This window comes from Eulemur rufifrons, chromosome 29 (genome assembly GCF_041146395.1).
Source record: "Eulemur rufifrons isolate Redbay chromosome 29, OSU_ERuf_1, whole genome shotgun sequence".
NCBI lineage: Eukaryota > Metazoa > Chordata > Mammalia > Primates > Lemuridae > Eulemur > Eulemur rufifrons.
This window is the reverse complement of record NC_091011.1, coordinates 90,829,809-90,848,693: the sequence shown is the minus strand read 5'-3', so window position 1 is coordinate 90,848,693 and position 18,885 is coordinate 90,829,809. Positions and strand designations below refer to the sequence as shown.

The 18,885-nt window shown below is 38.3% G+C and overlaps 2 protein-coding genes across 2 annotated transcripts; both read right to left on the bottom strand.

Annotated features, from left to right (window-relative positions):
• Positions 1-693: 693 nt before the first annotated feature.
• Positions 694-1,626, bottom strand: LOC138377288 (olfactory receptor 2A14-like). Its single transcript, XM_069462117.1, has one exon. It carries the CDS (start codon positions 1,624-1,626, stop codon positions 694-696), a length of 933 nt encoding a protein of 310 aa, XP_069318218.1.
• A 14,339-nt stretch (positions 1,627-15,965) lies between these two features.
• LOC138377305 (olfactory receptor 2A14-like) lies at positions 15,966-16,898 on the bottom strand. The gene has a single exon (XM_069462134.1). It carries the CDS (start codon positions 16,896-16,898, stop codon positions 15,966-15,968), a length of 933 nt encoding a protein of 310 aa, XP_069318235.1.
• Positions 16,899-18,885: the final 1,987 nt, after the last annotated feature.

Here is an 18,885-nt window from a genome sequence, read left to right as displayed (position 1 = left end):
TGTGAGCTTGTTAACTCAATCTGACTTGGCTAGTATGGGTACAAACTCTGTTAGTATTGATCATTTACCAACTATTAGTAATAGATTTCCAATGATCCCAATGATGAATAATCCATTAAAAATTTTAGACATTTTAGTGGATATGAAATTAGTATCCAGCGGTGGTTGTAATTTACAATTTATTGCTAATGGTGGCAAGCAGCATTTTATGTATTTCCTAACCATTGTAGTTTTTGTAGAAGTATCTGTTCATTTATTTTGCTAATTTTCTGAAATTTGGTTGATTATCTTTTTGATTATTTCTTTGAAGGAGTTCTTTATATGTGCTGTCAACAGTTCCATTTCTGTGTACGTGTAATTTGAAGATGATCACTTGGTCTGTGGCTTGTATTTTATGGGTTTTTTTATGGTGCTTTTGATGAGCAGAGTAATTAATTTTAAGAGGTTCAATATTTATCAGACTTTAAAATTTTATGTCCAGTGCTTCTTGTGTCTTCTGCATGAATCTATGCCTATCCATGTTCATAAAGGCATTCACCTATTTTTTTCCAAAAGTTTTATATCTTCAGTTTATACGTATGAGTCTATAATATTTTATTTTAATGTAGCATTTATTCCACCAGAGGACAAAAGTGCCAACTTCCATATGTCACAGGGAGCAGAGCCCCTCCCCATGATGTCCTTTGACATCTGTCACATGGGCCCCTCCTTCCTCAGCGCTCTCCTCAGGGCACCATTGACCTCTGCGTTCCTCAGGCTGTAGATCAGGGGGTTCAGCATGGGGTTGAAAAAGCTGTAAAACAGGGAAAGGACCTTCTGCTGCTCCTCAGGATGGCGGGACTTGGGGGCCATGTACATGACGATGGCGCTGCCAAAGAAGAGCCCGACCACGCAGAGGTGGGAGGAGCAGGTGGAGAAGGCCTTTCTGCGGCCCTCCCCTGCCTGGATGCTCAGGATGGCCAGCAGGATGCGCGAGTAGGAGACCAGCACCAGGCAGAGGGGCCCCACCAGGATGAACACGCAGGCTGTGAAGATGACCACTTGGTTGAGCCTGGTGTCAGCACAGGCCAGCTTGAGGACAGACAGGATTTCACAGAAGAAGTGGTTGATTTCATGAGGCCCACAGAAGGGCAGTCTCAGGACGAGAACTAAATGGACCAGAGCCAAGAGGAAGCTGAACACCCAGGAAGTGACGGCCAGGGTAGTGCACACTCTCCAGCTCATGATGACAGTGTAATGTAGGGGATGGCAGATGGCCACATACCGGTCATAGGACATCACTACTAAAATAAGGCACTCTGCGTGAGCGAAAGCCAAATACAAGAAAGTCTGCATTATGCATGGAACAAAGGAGATGGTTCTCTTCTGGTTCACAAGATTCCCCAGCATCTTGGGGACATTGTTAGAAGCATAGGACATGTCAACTATGGCCAGGTGTGAGAGGAAGAAGTACATGGGGGTGTGAAGTCTAGAGTCCAGACAGATAAGGCCCAGGATGACCCCGTTCCCCAGGAGGGTGAATGTATAGAAAAGAGAGAAGAGTCCAAATAGGAAAAACTCCAGTGCCGAGCTGACCTGGAATCCCAGCAGGGTGACTTCTGTGATCCATGTCTGGTTGCCTCCCATGCTTCCGTGGCAGAGAAAAACAAGATCTCGTCCACCACAGGAAAGTCAGAGCTGTGGAGCAATGAAAGAAGCAAAATATTTATTGAATGTTACAGAGGAAGCATTTAGAAATTTATCACTTTGGATAGATTTTATAGAATTTGTTTTTGGATATGTTGCCCAAACTAACTAGATGTGTTCATAAAAATGAGAAAAAAATCCTGTTGTATCATTGGAATAAGAAAAAATATGTTATTACATATAATAAAATATAATAGTATAATAGGATCTCTTATATTAATAATCTGCCCTATATAAAAAGGATATACATACACACATGCACCATGTGTTGTTTTGAAGAATTAAAATCTTCTGGCTTTCCTTTCTTGGTGGGAGCCTTGATTATTAATGTAGTTCAAAGGGAGATGACCTTGACGTGGAACAAAACGAGGTGGTTTAATATCCTAGCTTGCTGGCCTTCTCGGTCCAAGGTATGATGAAGCCACTAGGGCTCTGTTCTTTCTGGGCTTGCTCACTACACACTGGCCCCACTGACCTTCTCACATGCTTTCCATTCCCCCAACTTATTTTACATTTGAAATCACTTCTAGATAGGTTCCTCATTGTTTTTAAGAGATGAGGTCTTGCTCTGTCGCCCAGGGTGGAGTGCAGTGGCACATTCATAGCTCACTGCAGCCTCAAACTCCTGGGCTCAAGCAATCCTCCTGCTTTCCAAGTAGCCTTCCAAGTAGCTGGGACTACAAGGCATGTGTCACCACACCTGGCTAATTTTTTTTTTTTTTTCGTTTTTTGTTGAGACAGGGTCTCATGATGTTGCCCAGGCTGGTCTCAAACTGCTAGCCTCAAGCAATCCTCCAGTCTCAGCCTCTCAAATTGCTGGGATTGCAGGTATGAGCCACCATGCTTGGCCATCAATTTTGTAGTTTCTTTAAAATTTCCTAAGGTAAGACTCTCCTTTCAGCAGCTGGCCAAGACTCCCTAGAAGCTCCTTTAGATACCACTTTTCCATCTCTAGTATTTGTAGTTTTATTCTGAGAGTTTTTCTGACTTCATCAGCTTTTCTTACTGAAAATTAAGCATGAGTGAAAGAATTCTTTGACTACATGAAATAAACATGTGTCTATATTTTGACTATATTCAATAATTAAGCATGTGGCATTTCTGAGGTCTTTTAAAGTAAGACACTTAATGAGGAAACCAATTTACATTTACAGTGGTTACATTTAAATATGATGGCTGCATTGTAGCTGTATTTTGATTGACTGTTTTCTCTTTTCCTTATGACATACCTCAGAGCTGCTCTTATTTTCTAGAGTGACAGAAATCTTTTGTCCTCAATATCTTCCTAGTTTAAGCAACTCAGGTTGCCATCAAATCCCCTAACTGGATTCCTCTTCATCACCTGTTACCATGGCAGCAGCCTATGCTGTTGGAATGGATCCTGAGCAGGGCACAGGGGCATCAGGTGGAGCACCAGTTGGTTAATTCCATCTAGGGTGCTATTCCTGAAGGGCCCAGCAGAGGGAGACCAAGGGCCATGAGAGGGATGGATGGCGCCATTACTCAGAGACACAGCGTGACCTTGTACGGCTCCTTTATGCTTCCGTCTCAATTTTCCCAAAAACAGCCTGAGAATCTCACAATTTAGTGACTTTCTTCCCATTGGGATTTTTTTGTTCCTATTTCTCTTATATTTGGTAGTATAAAGATAAATATTCTTACAAATTTAAGATTTGCTATGTTCATGATCGTTTATTTAGTAAATATTCAAAAAGTGAAACTGCAAATGCTAAAGATATAAACATTTCAAAGGTTTTTACACCTATTGATTGCTTCCCTCTAGAAAATTTGACCAATTTCACTTCCCACTAACAGTGTATTAGAATCATGCCTGCTAGCCGCATGGTCAGTTCTAAGCATTACCAGTTACAATCTTTGTTGATTCCATAAAATAACAAGTTTATATGGTTTAAATTTATATTTCGTCCATCCCTTAACAAATGATCCTGGAGAGCATGATGTGTTGCGGCCGCTGTCCTGTGCTCTGGAGGCACAAAGGAGGGTGAGGTGGACACATCCTGAAGCGGGGACAGATCCTGAGGAAGCAGTATTGGGCTGGGGTACTTCTCTCCCACTCCTCCCGTTTCCACATAGGGAGGAAACTTCTGTGCCCCTGGGTGGAATCACTTTGGGATATACCTGCCTCTCTCTGTCCCCTGACTTATGTGATTTGCGAAACAGGAAAGAGAAACTGAAGATGCCTCTTCTCTGCTGTCTTTTTTGGCCACAAGCATTTCTACCCCTTTGGGCATAAAGCATACAGGAGCTTCCGTCCCATTTGAGGATGGGGGTGGGCTAATGGTTGTGATTTTAATTTGGAGAGAAATTTTGTTGAAGATATAAACTATGCTTACCCATAATCCTCACTAGCAAAATACATAGTTTTGATTTCCACCTGTTTCCTATGTGTATTTCACGATTTGCTTTTTCTGGACTTAGAGCAGAGAGAGGGAGTGGTTAATTATCACCCCTTAAACACAGGTAAGTAAGATAATTGTTGACTGAAAAATACTATGAAGGAAATAAGGAGGGTGAAATGATAGAAATTACTTGGCTTGAGGGAGCTCCTTTAGATGGGGTGGTCAGGAAATGTCTCTCTGGAGAGGAGGTGTAAATGGGACCTAAACCATGAAGGGGGTCAACCCTGACCAGAGCCAAAGAGGGATGCCCACTGCATAGGCACCAGTAATAAAACAGAGAAGGCAAAGTCTCTGGGCAGGAAGAATGTGGTGAGTTCTGGGAAGAGAAAGAAATCCCAGGTGACTCACTCATAGTAAGAAGAGGCTGTACATAATCTGTGTAAACTTGTGTATGTTTTTAAACAATTAGAATTGGCAAAGAAGTTTATCATTTGGGTATGGATTAAATATGTTTGGCTACTTTTATAGCATGGAATACCATTAGAAAGGATAATATAGTTCTTTATACAGTGAAATATAAAATTACCTACAAGTAGTCAATGCCTGTGAGTATAATATGATCTGTTTCCTATTTTAAAACATAAATATATTTATACACATACAGTAGTCCCCCATTGTCTGTGGGGGATATATTCCAAGACCCCCAGTGCATGCCTGAAACCGCAGAGAGTACTGAATCCTATTATACTATGATTTTTCCTATACGTACTTATTATAAAGTTTAATTTATAAATTAGGCACAGTAAGAGATTAACAACAATAACTAATAATAAAATAGAACAGTCATAACAATATCGTGTAGTAAAAGTTATGTAAATGTGATCTCTCTCATTCTCTCTCTTGGAATATCTTAACATTTTTGGACCACAGTTAACCATGTGTAACTGAAATGGGGGAGGTGAAATTGTGGATAAGGGGGGATTATTTTATGTATTTTGATGCCCATTACATATATGTAAGAAAACTCTGTAAGTTAAATATGTAATTGTTTATTTCTGATTATCTCTAAAGAGTAAGATTATGCATGAACTTACCTTTTGCATAAGTTGCAAAAGGTAATTATGGAAAATGGAAATTATGCAAAAGGTAGTAATTTACCTTTTGCATAATTTCCATTTTGGAAAAATCCACAATGTAATATATAACTAAAATTGCACATTATTTCTACTTATTTTGAAGATAGTACTCACCAAGTCTTACCAGGAATCTCCCATGTAAGAAGATTTCCTTAGCTCTTCAAATGGGAGAAATAAGTCACTGCAGTATGAAAAAGAGTTAAGTCTTTAAAACAAGAAGGAAATTGAAAACCTCAATTTCATTTTTCTTTACAAAAGGCATGCTTTTTTCTGAGTTATCTGGGTAGAGAAAATGATCAAGATCTTTGATTAACTCAGAAGAAAATCTTGTATCAGTAGAAGAAAATTATTGTGACAGCCACCAACTTATGAATGAGAGCAAAGTCCTGAGGTTGCACAGGTCAAAAAGTGTGAACTTTGTCATACAGAAAAGCACATTTCAATGTCTTTTCATTTTCTTATTGGTATTGCAGTTTCTGGGGATTTCAAATCAGAAACCAAAAGAATTAAAACAATAATTAAAAGAGTATATCGAAATGCAGAATCTGTAGTGACAGGAATTTACCTGTCATCTAGTCTAGGAATCTATTTTCTTAGAAAAAGTCATTTAGAATCAACTTGCTTGTCAGTGGAAATTGTGTATTCCAGGTCTGCTCACAAAGGCCTCCTCTTTCCTAGATACTCTTTAAGGGACCCATGGCAAAGTTTGCTCTGTGAATTCCTTGTATTTATGTTCCTATGGTTAACCACTGTGCCTACTAGTAGACACATTTGGTCTAAGTACCATGAAATAGCAAATTAGAGGGGGATTTGCTCTCTTTAATGTGAATAACTTCTATGTCTATGCCTACATGAATCTGGTGTTTCTCTTAAAAGGAGATGGCCATCTTCAACTAACTTGCAGAGTCTTGGTGGTTGGATGCTTCACTGGAACTCCCAAGAAATCACAACAAAATATGGTAAGTAAAATATCTTTCAAAGTCACTCAAATATAATTGACTTGATTTCATTTGTGCTGATAGGTATACTTTTGTTTTCATATTAATTGACTTATTAGATTAATGCAAGCAGACTACAGTTAAAGGCTATATATAGAACTTCCAATCTGTAGATGCTTGAAATGGGAAAGTGTCCAATTTTTAGACAGTGTAATTCTAATGACAGAATATTTGGCAATTTTTGGACACACCTAATACTGTGTTAATGTCCCACTGAATCAAACTGAAAAGGAGCGCTAAGAGAGCTTTTAATCCCTGAGACCTTCAGGGACATGGATATTTTGGGTATTTTGGGGCGCCCACATGGCTCCCATCTGTGATGTACACATCTGAGCTCCTACTGCTCCAAGGCCAGGGACTTAGGGTAGCAGCATTTGGATGCTTCAGGTGTCAAAAAAGCAAGTTATTAGCTTCCAAATGAATACAATTGTTCAGCCAGTCTAAGTTCACAATTAGGTCAATCATGATTTGTAGTTTTACATCTGATTTTTGGGGGGTAAGGAATTTCTGAAAGAAATTAGTATCATAGAATAAAGTATTTCTAAAGGGCAAGAATAAATAAAGGCACAAATAAAATTCTTGGTGAAAAAACTAATATCATCAGATGTGAACTACAACCAAATCATGCATAACTCTGGATGTCAATTGTGCTTTTAACAGTTTTGTAGCAAAGGCCACAGGGAGAAAAGTCTATAATTGTGGCTGTCTACACACAAATTTTTCATCAGGTCCATTGTGAAGCTGAGGTCAAAAAATGTAGTACAAGGTGAAAATAGTTTTTTTCCTTTTAATTGTTGGTACGATCTCGCATTTTGGATTTCACAGTTCGAGAAGTCAGATTTTTTTTTTTTTCCTCTTAGAAAAAACCTGGGGTAGAAACAATAAAGAAACAGATACCTGAAGTGAAGATTTCTTTAAGTGTCCAGTCCAGCTACACATTGAAGAACAATCTTCTGTGAACAGAATAAGGGCGAAAAACTTCATGGATACATTTTTCTGTTCTTACAGAGCATAAAAAATTTAGCAGTGGGTGAAGAAAACATGATCTCTGAATGACAATGAAAGCAGTATGAGTAGCCGTGTTGGTCAGAACATCATTTCACTCTTGATTCTGAACAGTGAACATCACAAACTTGGGGCACCTCTTCTAAGCCTCATTATTTTCATTTGTAAAATGATGTCAATAAATATCAAAAGGGCTGATGAGAAGAAGAAATATCATCGCACTAGTACATTTTAGGAGTTTAATAAATGTTAGCTGTCACTAATAATATTAAAGAGATCACAAAATTGAGAAAAGAATTTAAGTCATTGGGATTTGAAATCCGACACAATCATCATGGTATTGCAAACACTTTCATACTTTGCCTGCTTTTGAATTTACTTTCATTTAGAAATTTTTCTACATTTTCATTTTTAAAATTAAGATTGAAACTCTTAATGGTAAGGGGGTGAGGTGAGGGAGAAATTTAAAGAAGTGGAAGAATCCTGTAAGTTACCTCACTCTCGAATTAAAGAAAAAAAAATACAGGCTTTAAAAGGGCAACTCTGCCTTGCTCAATATCCCAATGAGAGAGAGACTAAATCTTTTGGAAAGGAAGGGGTGGAGGTGGAGTATTATTTGGCACTGACCCAAAAGAAAAGTTTCTACTGATCATTGTCTCAGAGTGGGAGCCCTGGGGCTATCAAAGATAGGGTTTTGGGCAGCACAGACTTGTCAAATCTTTGCACTTACTCAGAAATTACTTATCTTCTCCAATAATTTACTGTGGCACTCAGTTTGATCCTACTGAGTAATGTAGTTTTAGAAACAAACAAGCAAACATGGATTCTAGAGCCTACACCTGAGTTCAGATCCTGGCTTTGCTACAAACCAGCTTTGTGACTTCTCTGTAGCTCTCCCTGCCTCAGTTCCCCCATCTGCAAAGTGGGGTGTGTAATAAATCCTCTCATAGCATAGATGCGAGGATTAAATGAATTAACTCACATAAGAACTTAGTAAGTGTTTTAGGATATATTATTAGGGATTTGAGGACCATCATTGGAGAGTAATTGTGGATACAATAATCATAAGGAAATATGTTTCGTGGCGAACAGTTTCTCCACTAAAATAAGAACCACAAAGAGAATCTTTACCCCCAGCAGGCACTGGGTTTTCTGTGAGAGGATGGCCTCCGTCTCCTGGACAACTGAGAAGTGGGTCCTGTTTGGCCAGACAGTGCTTGTGAGGACGTGTGGGGTGGGCAGTGAGAAGAGGGAAAGGAAGATCAGTCTGCAAGCCGCCTCACAGTTCTGAATTCAGGTGTTTTGTTTTTTGTTTTTAATTTGTAAGAAGGGGCACCTGGGACACATAGCTGCTGACATTCACTACAGCCCTTTAACCTGATCATATCCCACAGGGATGGTGTCCTGACTTCTCTTCTCTGGCACAGTCATGACAAAGCTGAGAGCCCCCCAGGATGGCGAGGGGATGTGGATGGAGGGGACAAGAGGGTCAGAGGAGCCGTGGCCACACTATGGGAGAAGTAGTGGTCCCCAGAGCTCCGCTCAGGACCCTAGCTATGAACACAGGCTTAGAGCTGGAAGGAGCCGCCACAGTGAGGGCATCTCACCACTAACGCCGGCAGCCAGTGGTTTCATTCACTGCCCCTTTCCCATTTCCCATCTGCAAACTCCTTCTCAGGGCAAATGAACCAATTTTACTTACATTGGTATGATCTGTGGTCTTTCCTTCAAATGTAGCCCTGGGCTTAGAAGAAACCTCAAGGAGAGGAAGGGAGAATATGTGGACTGGGATTGATTTTCCTCTCTCAAGGGCCCTCATTGGGAGGTGAAGCCCAAATGCAGAGCTCTCCTGAACTTATGATAGACTTGCTTGTGCAAGCCAGCGCTTTTCCTATCGTCACTGGATTATAACTCATTCCCCACAGGCGAAAATAATGATTCAGGAAACAGGACCCTGTGGTAATGCATCTCATCACATTCTCCCTAGAGAGAATTAAAGAATTTGTTACTTTCCTCTCAGTGGTGATCCAATGAATGCATTTCCCATTTGGTTGATTTTGGCCTTTTCAGCATTCCCATGGGATGTGTTGTCTGTGTTTATGTGGGATTGAGTGGGGACCGGATTTCCATTAAAGAGGCAAGACATAGGCACAGAAAGTTAAAAAATCAAGATCATGACATAAATTGATCATGTCATAAATTAATTTCTCTTGATATTGGTTTTATCAATCTTAAAGTTAGTCCCATCTCTGGTTCTACCTGTTTCACTAAGAGGAGAGGTTGTAATGTCTTGATCTTAATGGTTGGAGGTCCCATGGAACCTCTCAAGTCATTATCTCAGAGAAATATATTTCTCCCAGTGGAGAAAATGTTATTGCAAAATAACCACTCCAGATTTCTCGCTTATAAATATTTTTAACTTGGCAGTTCAGGTATAACCCATCTTCTTTAACTTTCTTCAATGTGCCCTCCATCTCAAACATCTCCAGATTTCTTTTATTTGTATAAATTTATGAGGTACAGGTATAATTTTGGTACATGGATAGATTGCATAATGGTGAAGTCAGGGCTTTTATTTTATCCATCCCTGGAATAATGTGCATTATAGCCATCAAGTAATTTCTCATAATCCACCCCTCTCCCATCATTCCAAGTCTCCATTGTCTATCACTCCACTTTCCATGTCCATGTGTATACATTGTTTAGCTCCGACTTACAAATGGGAATGTGCGGTATTTGTCTTCCTAAGTCTGACATTTTTGACTCAAAGTAATTTCCCCCGGTTACATCTATGTTGCTGCAAAAGACATGATTTCATTTTTTTAATGGATGAATTGTACTCTGTTGTGTATATGTACCACATTTTCTTTATCCAATCATCTGTTAATGTACAACAAAAGTTGATTCCATATCTTTGCTATTGGGAACAGTGCTGTGATAATCTTTTGATATAATAGTTTCTTTTCCTTTCAGGTTGCTGGGTAGTTCTATTTTTAGTTCTTTGAGATGTCTCCATACTGTTTTCCATAGATGTACCAATTTACATTCCCACCGGGTATAAGTGTTCCCTTTTCTCCACATCCTCACCAACGTCTGTCATTGTTTGTCTTTTAATAATAGCCTATAGTAGCCATTCTGACTGGTGTAAGATGATATCTCATTGTGGTTTCAATTTGCATTTCTCTGATGATTAGTGATGATGAGCATTTTTTTCCCATGCTTTTTGGCCATTTGTATGTCTTCTTTTGAAATGTATCTATTCATGTCTTTTGCCCACTTTTTAATGGGATTATTTTTTGTTGCTGTTGAATTGTCACATTTTATTTTCTAATTCTGGGTTAGGGTCTACAGATAAAAAGGGCATATTTCTTTCTCTCTCTCTCTCTCTCTCTCCCCCCCTCTCTCTTTTGCACAAAGTAATAATGTCTGATGATTGTAAAATCCTTCCAGTTCTTCCTATTTTTAATTGAGTTCTCTACAGAACCTTAGTTCTTAAATTGTAGTAGAAGGATCACTTGAAATAAAAGTAACATATTTAATCTATTGGAAAGTACAAAAAATTTTAAGGGGAATAGAAGTAGGGTTATTTTTCTTTGAAAATAATCTGCTTGGCTAATAGAACTTCCCTTCACTCACCTTCTTATTCTCCAACACACACTCTCTACTTCATTCAAGTACAAATACCTAGTAGCTCTCACTCTTGAAATTCTTACTCCTTGTTTCAAGTCAATTTTAACCTTATTTTACCCACTTAACTTCATACCTAGTACCAATCCTTCAAAGCACTCATGGAGCCTCTTCATCTATCCTAACCATATTGGTCTTCCTTCTGTGATAGACAAAAGTACTTACCATTAGAATGCTTTATGGTTTTGCTTAAATAACCTTTTCCTTTTAGCAGTTTTATTGTTCATTTTTCAGATGAGGCTATTACAGAAAAACAAATATGACTCACCAACACCTGGATAGAGCTAAGGGGCTATAATAGAAAAACAAATATGACTCACCAACACCTGGATAGAGCTAAGGTTAATATTTTGGTGCATATCCGTTCAGCTTAGCATAATTAACAGTTTTATTTCTTCTGTTGAGGACAATATGATGATATTTAACACAGCATGCTGCAGATACAAAGAGATGTCATTATGTTTCTATTATTAGCTTTTAATCTTTGAAGTGAATAGAGCAAAAATATTTCCTGTGGTAAGTATTAGATGTGAGTGTCAATATTTATATTGATTAATATTTTATATTTTATCAATAATAACTATGACAAAGCATACTTGGCTGCATCAATAGTGATGGACCTTTATAAATGAAGGTCTGTTTTGAAAGAGAAGTGTTTACTTACCACCATTAAATACAATACCTAGGGCTGGGCCTAAATTGTCTTTTACCATTTTGTTATCTCTGAGGCAGAAATACCTTGTCCATATGGCTTGAGTCTTTGCTTTCTTTCTCTATCTCTCTTTTTCTTTTTCTATAAATCCATTTATGGGGTGGGGCAAGATGCCTGTCTAGAGACATTGGTTACCAGATAGTCTCAGAAAGAAGGAACAGTTTTAGGTGACAAAAACATAGCTCAGGTGCAATTGTGAGGGAAAAGTGCCAGAACATACTGGAGATTCCATGGGAAGAACTTGCCCTTACACCTCTAGCAGACTGTAGGCTCCGGAGCTGCTGGAGTGTCTCTACCTTCACAAACCCAAAAGCTACTGCCGCCGGTGAACTGGGAGCTTCCTGAGAACAAAGCACCAGGCTACAAGCCCTACCAGGGTCGCTCCCCATCATGGCAGACCCAAGCCAAAATAACCTTTGTCTTTTTTTTTTTTTTTTTACCATTGTTAATTTAAAGTCTGTTGTATGTGATATGAGACTGGTTATACCTGCTCACTTTTGGTTTCCATTTGCATGAAATATTTTTTTCTATCCAATTACCATGAGTCTGTGTGAGTCCTTGTGGTTTAGATGTGTTTCTTGGAGACAGAAAATACCTGGGTTGTGTTTTATCCATTCAGCCAGTCTATATCTTTTAAGCACAGCATTCAGACTGTTTGTATTGAGTGTTAGTATTGATATGTGAGATACTGCTTTGTTCAACATATTGGATGATACCTAAATATATATGCATTTAATAAAGGAGATCCCAGTTACATAGAGCAAGTTTTTCTGGATGTAAGCAAAGAAATAAACAGTAGCATCTTAATTGCCATGGATTTCAACACTCCACTGATAAAACTAGACAGAACATCAAAGCAGAAAGTGAATAAAGAAACACTGGACTTAAACAGGACTCTAGAACAAATGGACCTAACAGATATTTATAGAACATTCTACCCCCAAACTACTGAATATGCATTTTTTTCTTATCAGCACATGGGACATTTTCTAAGATTGATCATAAGTCACAAAACAAGTCACAGAAAATTAAAAAATTTCAGAATCATACCATGTATCTTAGACCACAGAGGAGTAAAACTATCAATAGAAATAAATTCCAAGAGAAACACTCAAGTCTACATAAAGTCATACAAATTAAACAACCTGCTTATGAATGATCCTTGGACAATGATGAAATAAAGATGGAACTCAGAAGATTCCCTGAACTGAATGACAAGCGGAACACAAACTTTCAAAGTCTATGGGATACAGTAAAAGCAGTCCTAGGGGGAAAGTTCATAGCTTTAAATACCTACATCAAAAAGACATAAAGATCACAAATTAATAATCTAATGTCACATTTCAAGGAAATAGAAAAAGAAGAACAAACAAAACCCAAAGCCAACAAAAGAAAAGAAATAACAAAGCTCAGAGCAGAACTAAATGAAATGGAAATAAACAAACAAATAAAATACAAAGGATTGATGAAACAAAAAGTTGGTTCTTTGAAGAATTAAACAAAATCCATAGACTACTAGCCAGATTAACCAGAAATATAATAGAAAGTACTCAAATAACCATATAAAGAATAAGGTAAGGATATGCACTATTACCACTCTTTTCCCTTATTTTCAACTTTTTATTGGAAATCCTAACCAGTACAGTTAAAAAAAGAAGAAGAAGAAATACATGCATGGGCACACACACAAACATTTGCTAAAGAAGAAACAAACTAATTACATGCAAATGACATGATTGTATATATAGCTGATCTAACAGAATTTTCTGACATATCATTACAATTATAAGAACATTTAACAAGCTGGCTTATTACATAATCATGAAAATACATTATATTTTTAAACAGCAATAAAAATAATTAAAATAAAATTTTATAAAATTAATATAGGGATGGACCCATACACAAACCAAATAGACTAGAAATAGTGGAAGTAGGTTTGTGCCTTTATTAGGACTTGCTGTATGAGAGGCTGCATGGCATGGCCAATCACTGGGGAAAGGAAGGGTGTTGCAAGTGCTAGGACAATTGAGTTTCCCTGAAGATACTCAAACCCTGCAAAAACTCAATTCCTGGTGTATTCAAGACCTGTATCAAAGGCAGAAATATAAAGTTTTTAGGAGGTATGTAAGGGAAGTAGTTTAAAAACAGTATAAAATTGCTATTGTAAAATAATATACCAAATTGAATAGCTTTTGGATTGCATTTAAAAAATTGATAAATTTTACTAGATTGTAATAAAATCTTCTATTAACAAGCACAAGTTATAAAGTGGATTTATTTTTATTTTATTTGCTTTTAGAAATGAAGGATTCATCATTTCATGAGCTTGAAATTTGCAAATGGAAACTCTTCTTTGGTTTTCAAATTCCTTTTCTATATTTTCTTTTTAATACATGTTATGAGCAAGACAGATGGTAGCCAGGAATGTCCAAATCTTTTGAGAGATGGCAAAGAGATTTTATGAATCAAATGTTGCACAGCAATCAGTAGAATATTATGCTACCAGGGAACTCGTAGAAACTGGGAGGAAATTTGTGTATAGTTACGTAAGGCTAGAAATGGCCGAGCTGATTCAAAATTGGCTGAAGAGAATTTTTCAGAAAGAGAGAAAAAAAACATAATACATATAGTCTTATACAACATAACATTTCAGGGGGAAAAAAGAAGCTAGAAAGATTTTAAATGTTCTGAGATTATTGAAAGTAAAATAACTTGGTCTCTGAATATCAGAGTAAATCTCAGCTTTAGAATTTTCCTGTTGTATAAGTCTACATGAGTTCCTTCTTTGTGTGGTAAAGATTTATATATTATAAGAACTCCAACTTGTCTCGAGGTTAGTTATTAACAAGTTTTTCCTTCTGATGTCCTCATCCATGCAAAATTATTATCATCTACCAGATAAGGGTCAAGAATTACATTTCCTCGTAATCCAGGCTGAGATGAGAATGGCTCTGAATATCTAATTAAAAGTAGAACTATTTTGACATAAACTTATAAATAGCTTCGAATAAAATGACTATAAAATTAAAAATGAAACAACTAAAAATCTAAGATCCTCCTAAATCCACTATTTAAAAAACTAATTTGTATACAATGTCTCTGTGCTTGTTTTTACTGAGTTGGTAATGTTACAAAGAACATGGAGAGATGTGATGAAGCACACATGAGTATTTATAGTCCATCAGCCATTAAGTTGTGGTATACTTTAGAAGTTCTTAGAAGGAAGAGAGTTATTCTAGAATGCCTCCAAAGTGACCAGTGGGTCTTGTCCTCAAAGCACATCTAACCACATCATATGGTTCCTGAGGCCCCACCCAGTGAGGACCTCCAACTTTGAATCAGCTGGAGCTAGACTAGCTTCTAGATCTAGACAAGTGTTAGGTGAGCTACTGTCCCTGGGCCCCTTTGATAAGTCACTTTTATTTATAAATAAAGTTTTATTAGAATGCAGCCACAGTCATTCATTTACACTATGTCTGTTTTTGCCAGGGTTGAGTTGTGATGACAGAGAAGATAGTTTTCACAGTCTTGTGTCTTTCCTGTGGCTTTTTCCAGGAAAAAGTCACTAACTATTGACCTAGCAGATGTGTAATACACTGTTACCTGTAGTATTAACTCAGTGGCTACAAACTTTGCTAGTATTGACTGTTGCCCAATTATTGGAGTTAGATTTTCAATAACTCCAATGATGACTAATCCATTAAAATATAGACATTTTAGTGGGAATAAAATAGTATCTGATGGTGGCTGTATTTAATTTATATTTTCTTGCTGACTAATGGTGATGAACAGCCATTTATTAACTCTATGCATTTTTTTTAGAAATTTCTGTTCAAGTGCTTTGCCCATTTTATAAAATGTAGTTGTTTATCTTTTTTATTAATTTGAAAGTGTTCTTTATACGTAGTGTCTATAGTTTCTTTAGTGGGGTGGGGAACCTGAGGCCTTGGGGCCACATGTGACCTTTTGGATCTTTGAGTGCAGCTTTTTGACTAAATCCAAATTTTAAAGACCAAATCCTTTTAATAAAAGGATTTGTCTGTGAGGTTTGGATTCGGTGAAGGGGCTGCACTTGGGGATCTGGAGGGCCACATGTAGCCTTGATGCCACCCCTGCTGGGTGGGGGGTGAGGCCTAATATTAATCAGTTTTTCCAGTTTTATGTCTATTGCTTTTTGTGTCTTTTTACAAATCTATTCCTGTTCAAGTCATCAAGGTGTTCCTCTATTTTCCTCTCAAAAGTTTAAGGTTTCAATTTATATGTTTAGGTCAATAATATTTCATTTTAAGGTGAAATTTATTGTAGTGCAGGACAAAAATGCCAACTTCCATATGTCACAGGGAGCAGAGCCCCTCCCCATGATGCCCTTCGACATCTGTCACATGGGCCCCTCCTTCCTCAGCGCTCTGCTCAGGGCACCCTGGACCTCTGTGTTCCTCAGGCTGTAGATCAGGGGGTTCAGCATGGGGTTGAAAAAGCTGTAAAACAGGAAAAGGACCTTCTGCTGCTCCTCAGGATGGTGGGATTTGGGGGCCATGTACATGACGATGGCACTGCCAAAGAAGAGCCCGACCACACAGAGGTGGGAGGAGCAGGTGGAGAAGGCCTTTCTGCGGCCCTCCCCTGCCTGGATGCTCAGGATGGCCAGCAGGATGCGCGAGTAGGAGACCAGCACCAGGCAGAGGGGCCCCACCAGGATGAACACGCAGGCTGTGAAGATGACCACTTGGTTGAGCCTGGTGTCAGCACAGGCCAGCTTGAGGACAGACAGGATTTCACAGAAGAAGTGGTTGATTTCATGAGGCCCACAGAAGGGCAGTCTCAGGATGAGAACTAAATGGACCAGAGCCAAGAGGAAGCTAAACACCCAGGAAGTGACAGCCAGGACAATGCACACTCTCCAGCTCATGATGACAGCGTAATGTAGGGGATGGCAGATGGCCACATACCGGTCATAGGACATCACTACCAAAATCAGACACTCTGTAGCAGCGAAAACCAAATACAAGAATGTTTGCATTATGCATGGAACAAAGGAGATAGTTTTCTTCTGGTTCACAAGATTCCCCAGCATCTTGGGAACACTGTTGGAAGCATAGGACATGTCAACTATGGCCAGATGTGAGAGGAAGAAGTACATGGGGGTGTGAAGTCTAGAGTCCAGGCAGATAAGGCCCAGGATGACCCCGTTCCCCAGGAGGGTGAATGTATAGAAAAGAGAGAAGAGTCCAAATAAGAAAAACTCCAGTGCTGGGTCAACCTGGAATCCCAGCAGGGTGACTTCTGTGATCTGTGTCTGGTTGCCTCCCATGCTCCTGTGGCAGAGAAAGACAAATCCTCATCTAGGACAGAAAGGTCAGAGGTGCGAATCAATCACATTTTTCCCCTGTGTTGTCCTGATAGAGACACAATCAAGGTCATTTGACTAAAAATAGAAATGGATCGTAAATCAGGTTGAAATTACTGTGACATCTACCGAATTGTGAAGGAGATCACAAGCAACGTTCTGAATCTGCACAGGTCAAAGAAAGTGACCTTTGTCAGGCAGAGAAGTACATTTGAATGCGTTTTAATTTTCCTGTCTCTGACATAGCTTTTGTTTATTTCAAGTTAAAAACCAAAAGAAAGACATAGGAATCTGGAAAGACTCAATTTCTTTCTAAAGGTAGTCTTTGGATGAGACATAGGAGACCTCTCAGCAGTGAGGTAGGGGTCAGTGCTCCAAGAGGAAGGGCAGCTGGCTCAGTGCCAGGTCAGTGGCCAGCAAAGCCGGTCTGGGTCTGTGATGGCCCCTGGGAGTGTAACCCTGAACCGGCTCTGGGCTCTCATCTGTGGCGTGTGCATCTCTGCGCTCCTCCTGCACCCTGGCCCGGCAGCCACAAAGGCAAGTCTTTAGCTTCCTTTTACCAAATGCTTAGAATTGTTTGGCTAATCAAAGTTCATAATTTAGCAATCTAGAATTATAGTTTTATATGTGATTTTTAAAAATAAATTCCTGAACAAAGCAGTAGTTTAGAATAAATTATTTCTAAAAGACAGGAATAAAAAGGGGGGAAATAGAATTCTTAGTGAAACAAGCTTTTCCATCAGATGTGCACTACATCCAAACCATATGGAACACCTGTGTTTATTGTATTTTTTAATGGTTTCCTACAACTCTGTAATGGTGGCTATTTACACACACAAATTTTTCCTCAGCTCATTTTTATGGAATGTAGAAAAATATGGTATAAGGTGAAAACAATTTTTCCCTTTTAATTATTGGCATGGTTTTTGCCTTTTGGAGTTCACAGTTCACAAAGTCAGATTTTACTGTTTCTCTGGGAAAAAGTCTGGGCAGATACAATACAGACACAAATACCTGAAAGGAAGATTTCTCTAAGTGTCCACTCCAGCCGCACATTAAAGAAAGATCTTCCATGGACAGAATGAGGGAAAAAGCTTCAGAGATACTTTCTCTGTTCTTCTATAAAATGACAAAATTAGCAGTGGCTGAAAAATAAAAGCCATGATTCCTGAATAAGCATTAAATAAACGTGGTTAGCAATGTCACTAAGACCACCATTCCGACCTTGGTTCTGAATGGTGAACATTACAAAGGTGAGTCACTTATCCTGAGTGTTACTATTTTCTTCTGTAAAATAGTGACAACAGCTATACAAATGGCTGATGTGAAGAATAAGCAGCATTAGGGTACCTGCTAATGGTTTCATAAATATTAACGTACTAATAGTATTATGGAGACCACAAAATTGAGGGAAGAACCTAAATAATTAGGATAGTAAATACAACACAATCATTGCAGTTTTGCAAACACTTTCACATTTATTTTGCACTTCTTTTTGGCTGTTTTTAAATTTAAAGATGCATTTTGCTTTCAGTTCCATTGTTCTTGTATTTCAATTTTTTATATTAAGTTTAAAATAGAACTCAAGGAGATAGAGGAATCATTTAAAGCAACCTCTATCCTATATTGAAGAAGAAAATACAGGTTTTAAAACTCCATGTGATATTCTGCCATGACCAATATGCCAAAGAGAGAGAGAGAATGAATCTTATGGAAGGAAAAATGGGACATATTTAGGATATTTAACATTGACCCAAAGTAAATGTTTCCATTGATACTTTTGTCAGAATGGGAGCCATGGAGCCATCACAGATGGGGTTCTGGGACAGCATGAATATGTTGAATATTTGCATTTATTCAGTAATTACTTACCATCTCAGTAGTTACTTTGACATTCAGCTTGATCCTAATGGATAACATCATTTAAAAAAATAAGCAATGATTTTAGAGT

Bases quoted from the DNA above. Each gene is read 5' to 3' on its own strand.
- LOC138377288 (XM_069462117.1), bottom strand. From the start codon at position 1,626: ATGGGAGGCAACCAGACATGGATCACAGAAGTCACCCTGCTGGGATTC.
- LOC138377305 (XM_069462134.1), bottom strand. From the start codon at position 16,898: ATGGGAGGCAACCAGACACAGATCACAGAAGTCACCCTGCTGGGATTC.